Source organism: Ictalurus punctatus, chromosome 4 (assembly GCF_001660625.3).
Source record: "Ictalurus punctatus breed USDA103 chromosome 4, Coco_2.0, whole genome shotgun sequence".
Classification (NCBI taxonomy): domain Eukaryota; kingdom Metazoa; phylum Chordata; class Actinopteri; order Siluriformes; family Ictaluridae; genus Ictalurus; species Ictalurus punctatus.
This window is the reverse complement of record NC_071284.1, coordinates 30,538,547-30,543,546: the sequence shown is the minus strand read 5'-3', so window position 1 is coordinate 30,543,546 and position 5,000 is coordinate 30,538,547. Positions and strand designations below refer to the sequence as shown.

Here is a 5,000-nt window from a genome sequence, read left to right as displayed (position 1 = left end):
AAGAAACTAGCATGTAAACAGAGATTATACGATTAAAGTCGTACTCGAAGTAATCACAACTGGAATTAAGACGTGTAGTATTTCCTGTTTTAGTCGCGTTATCGACGTGCGTTACAGACACGTACACACCTTAATCACACTATTAACATCGTGTGGGAGTTTTCACCGCGTTTTGCGACAGGACACGTACACACACGGCAGCGCTCGACCGTTTGACGCCAAACGAGAGAGCGCGGCTGCGTCCCAAACCGCGTACTTACCTGCTATATAGTAGGAAGTGAAATACATGTATCTCGGCTACTATATAGTAGGAAGTGAAATACATGTATCTCGGCTACTATATAGTAGGTAAGTACGCGGTTTGGGACGCAGCCCACAGCTTCAAGCAGTCGTCTATTTGCACGTATAGCATGACGAATAATTAACTGCACTTGAAGCGTTCGTAAAATTAAAAATGAAACAAAACTGTATACGGTTCCATAACGAAGACCAACTGTATGCCGATACGTGAAATTCTGGAGGGAACGTCGGACGGCATGGCGTGGGGACGTAATGACGTTTACACGGACAGCAGTAATCTAATTATTGACCTTATTCTGAATAAGACAATATTCTGATTAAGGTGTTTACATGAGTCGCTTTTAGAATACTCCTTTCATGTTCAGGTGTTACACGTTATAGAACACAGATCGATTAATGTCACGTCATTACGTCACCACGTCACGCCGTCCGACGTTCCCTCCAGATTTATTGTTGAATAATGGGTTGTGGACAGGTACCGCCCAACTTTGATATAGGTATGGGTAAAATCCACTATCGTACACCCCTCCAAAGTCTCATCCAATGCCATCGTCAATCAAAGATAGTTAGGGGGCCCAATAGGATGATGGTATATTGCACATAGTCTCACAAGCCTAATTCGGGAGAATTGTATATTATTGGGGGAAAAAAAACCTTTTTATTTTCCCAAAAATGGACATTCGACATGGTTTCCCAGGCGACCAAACATTATTTAAAATAGGGGTCTATTTGTGACAAGAGTTTTATCATACCGTACAGTGATGTCCTCTAATGTCCGCTAACATAACGCTACAAAGATACTCACACACAACATGTGACCAATTTTGATCAACCAAAAATAAATGAACAACCCCTCCCCGACGACGCAAGACAGACACTAACAATGTGGAGAGCGGCGAAATCAAATCATCAGAAGCAGGAATCCAATTGAAGCGTTATTAGGTGGTCTGGTTAGTAGGAAATGAGACCTGAAGAGAGATGTTTCCTGGAAACCGGGCGCAGTGGGAGGTGCTCTTACCCAGGACCACGAGATTGACCTGGGTCCAAAGGTACTTCCCCCCTGTCTTCACTTTGCAGTGGTACTCGCCAGAGTCGCTCAGCTGCAGATCGTTGATCAGAAGAGAGGCGTCTCCGTTCAAGTAGTCGCCGGCGAAGGACAGGCGGCTCGCCTGGTTATCGTTGGTGTAGACCTCGTTGTTGAAAAACGTGATGATCTGAGAGAGAGCGAGAGAGAGAGAGAGAGAGCGCGAGACCGAGCATTAATAACAAGTCCGAGACGCGTGTGTTAAGTCTATATAAACCGGGAGCCGTTACTGTGAGTCCCTTGAGCCATTCTGAATATGTGCAAAGCGAGGACGTAAACTTTTTTGCCACACAAACACGTCTTACTATCCTTGTGAGGACCTTCCAATGAAATCATTATCAATGAACCTAATTAACACCATGATTCACTCAAATCTAACCGTAACCTTATCTTTAGTTTTTATATAAAAGTAAAAAAATAAATAAATGCAGTTTGCCTCGTAGGGAACAGCCAAATGTCCCCACAAGTCAATATACTCCTCAGACATTCCTATCCTTGTTGGGTCCCCACCATGGCATAAAAACATGTCCGCATACACACACACAGATACAGTAAATGAATGTGACAGTGTTTGAACTGCCTACAGTAACAACACCCTAAATGGCAATGCCAGTGTGTATCAATGCTCCAGCTGTGTCCACCTGCGCGCACACACACACACACACACACACACACACACACGTACGCATGCACACACACTTCCAGACAGAGCTATAGGCATATCCATTTGTATCATATCCATATTTATGTGTATGGATGTGTATGTAACTACCTGTTATTGATGTTGTTGTTGTTTAAGTGTATAATATTACTCAGCATGTGTTTCTTCCGGGTACTCTGTTCCCTGCCACCTCCCAAAAACATGCTGGAAGGTTGATTGGCCACTATAAATTGCCCCTAGGTGTGAGTGTGTGTGCATGTTGTGCTGTGATGGATTGGCCTTCCATTCACAATGCATTCCTACTTAATTCCCAGTATTCCTGGGATAAGCTCCAGATCCGCAGTGACCCTGACTAGGATGAAGCACATGAATAAATAAATGAATGCATCATATCACATACTTTTGATCAACTGATGAACTCCAGGTTCCATCTGAATGTTAAATATGTTTTTAAAAATGCCATTTTTCCCCTCGTTTGAATACTTTCTTTCCCCCCAAACACGTCCTTTTCTCCCCAAAAGGAAATACACTGTCTATCGTTTCCTTTTTTTAAACACTTAAACACCGCTTTTTTTTTTTTCTTTCTTCTTTTTTTGACGTATTTCTGAAATGGAATATTTGGGTGGGCGGAGCTTCCATGTTATCCAGTGTGATTTAAAACATGGAGATCCAAGCCTGCAGTTGATCGTGTTGAACTACTCACCTCCCACAACACTACCGACACATGAGGAGGAAATCCTGCTAGTGTGGGAGGTGAAGGAAAAAAGTTTCCAATTTGAGGCCATGTTTATTTAAGGCCAGTTAGTAATGAAGGGAATGCTGAGACTAATGTTTATACTCCCCTTCACGAGCATCCCCGGCAACTCAGGAGGTAGGGGGAGGTGTAATATAAAACAAGGATGAAATGATTGGTTATAATGATAAGGAGTCTTTATTAATCACATATACACTACAGCGAAATTCTTTTCTTCACATACCCCAGCATGTCAGGAAGTTGGGGTCAGACTGCAGGGTCAACCACGAGACAGCGCCCCCTGGAGCAGAGAGAGTTAAGGACCTTGCTCAAGGGCCCAACAGTGGCAGCTTGGCAGCGCTGGGGACTGAACCCCTGACCTTCAGATCAGTAACCTTAACCAGAGCCTTAACGACCAAGCCACCCCTGCTCCTCTTATAATAGTTTTTTTTTCACCCACAACTATACTGTGATATAATAAAAAACAGGTGGAAGGGGAAGAGGAGGGAAGGGAGGAGGGAAGAAGTGGTTGCACTTTAGTGGATGATTATGGACAAAGAAGATTAGTGATTAGTGATTAGTATACTTAAAAGTCACATGATGCATGAGGCATGATGGTCAGGTGTCCACAAACTTTTGGTCATCTAGTGTACGACTTGTCTACAATATGACATGAGGACATGAGTGAATGAAAAAAACTAATCAAAGGGAGGAAACCGGAGAAAACCAGGAGGAAGCCCGCACAGACACCGGGAAAACATTCGAAACTACACGCAGACAGTAATCTGATCTCAGGAGCCGTGAGGCAGCAAAGCAAGATTCATTTGGATCACTAATTACTAGTTAATTCATCAACGAGTAATTATTCATTATTACTGACACACGTAGTACTTCTGTATGCGCACGTGTTTTCTGTATTTGCAGCGCGCTGGCCACTGACATCCATGTCTTCATCTCCTAGCACACGTCAGTGAATCCAGACTTTCATCCCTCACTCTCACAACTACACTCCATTACTGTTCCTCTTACTGTTATGACGGAATCATTCGCAGTCATTAAGGAATAAAAGACCTTATGAGTAATAAAGGAATATTATCCCGAGTTGGAATAATTAAGACATTTGAAAGAGAAGACTTTCTCCTTTCTCTTTACACTTTCCTGCATCTAAACAATCCCGTTTCTGACAGGCTGCTCTGAATCAACTCGGATAACGATTTCATTCGTTCCACCCCCGTCTGTACCTCATTCCTAACGAAACATTCCGACAGTAAAGTTTGGACTGTAATGTTAACTCCTCATTAAATGTTGCGTTAAACGGGAGCCATCTCAGAGGCCATCTCAGACGCTTTAATGCAGGCTCACCCCTCTTTCCAAATTCTTCTCATTTTCAGCCGTAGAACTGAATCCCAATATCCGAGCGATCTGAACTGAAACGGACGGTTTGTTTTCCATGCACGCAGACAGCTCTTTCTGACTCGACGAACACTGCGGAGAATAGCGCGTCTTATCCGATGTTTAATTTCATTTGAAATGATAATGTTCTTAGTGACACACTTATTAAGCTTGTTCAGCAGCATTACAGCTCCAGCGCTGACACCAAAACATGATTTAACTGCCTCTGGAATCAGATAAGCAAATATTACATTAGCCGCTCCTAAAGTCATTATTTCATCCAATTAAAAATGTTGTTCCGAATAGATACGGAGTGTAATCGGTATTTATGAGATAGACAGGGAGAGCGAGACAGAGCGAATAAAGATGCAGGCGCTTGTTTGACAGCCATATGGCTCCAGGTGGATCTCTCTTCAGGTTTGTTTGTGAAGCCAGGGAGAAAGCAGATTTGGCCTGTGGCAGGACAGCTGAGAGGAAAGCGAGACTGAGTTTAATGGAAGAGAGTAAACAAGGTGCTGTAAAATAAAAAAAATAAATAAAAAAAGAGAAGCGAATAGCAAAACAAGAAGAGCATGACAATGACACGAGTGTGGCGCTTTCTGTCAAAGCAAAGCACTGAGGAAAAGAAACTGTACGCTGGGAGATAAAGTGGGCGAGGTATGAAAAAATTAAATAAAACATACATAACTGTGAAATGATAAAGGGTGTCATGTGGGATAAATAAGGAATATTGAGTGGACACAGCCCAAAGTGTTTTAATCCTCTTACGCTACATCAATTTGCCAACACTTACCTTATTTCACTAATTAAAGAATGAACATCATCGTTAA

General features: G+C 42.6%; 1 protein-coding gene across 2 annotated transcripts in view; it reads right to left on the bottom strand.

Annotated features, from left to right (window-relative positions):
* Window positions 1-5,000, bottom strand: part of clmpb (CXADR like membrane protein b) — an 88,587-nt gene that overhangs the window by 16,594 nt on the left and 66,993 nt on the right. For both annotated transcript variants that reach the window (XM_047153343.2, XM_047153344.2), the window contains one exon: window positions 1,319-1,514. In XM_047153343.2, coding sequence (XP_047009299.1) covers window positions 1,319-1,514 — 196 coding nt within the window. The remainder of the gene's footprint in view (window positions 1-1,318; window positions 1,515-5,000) is intronic.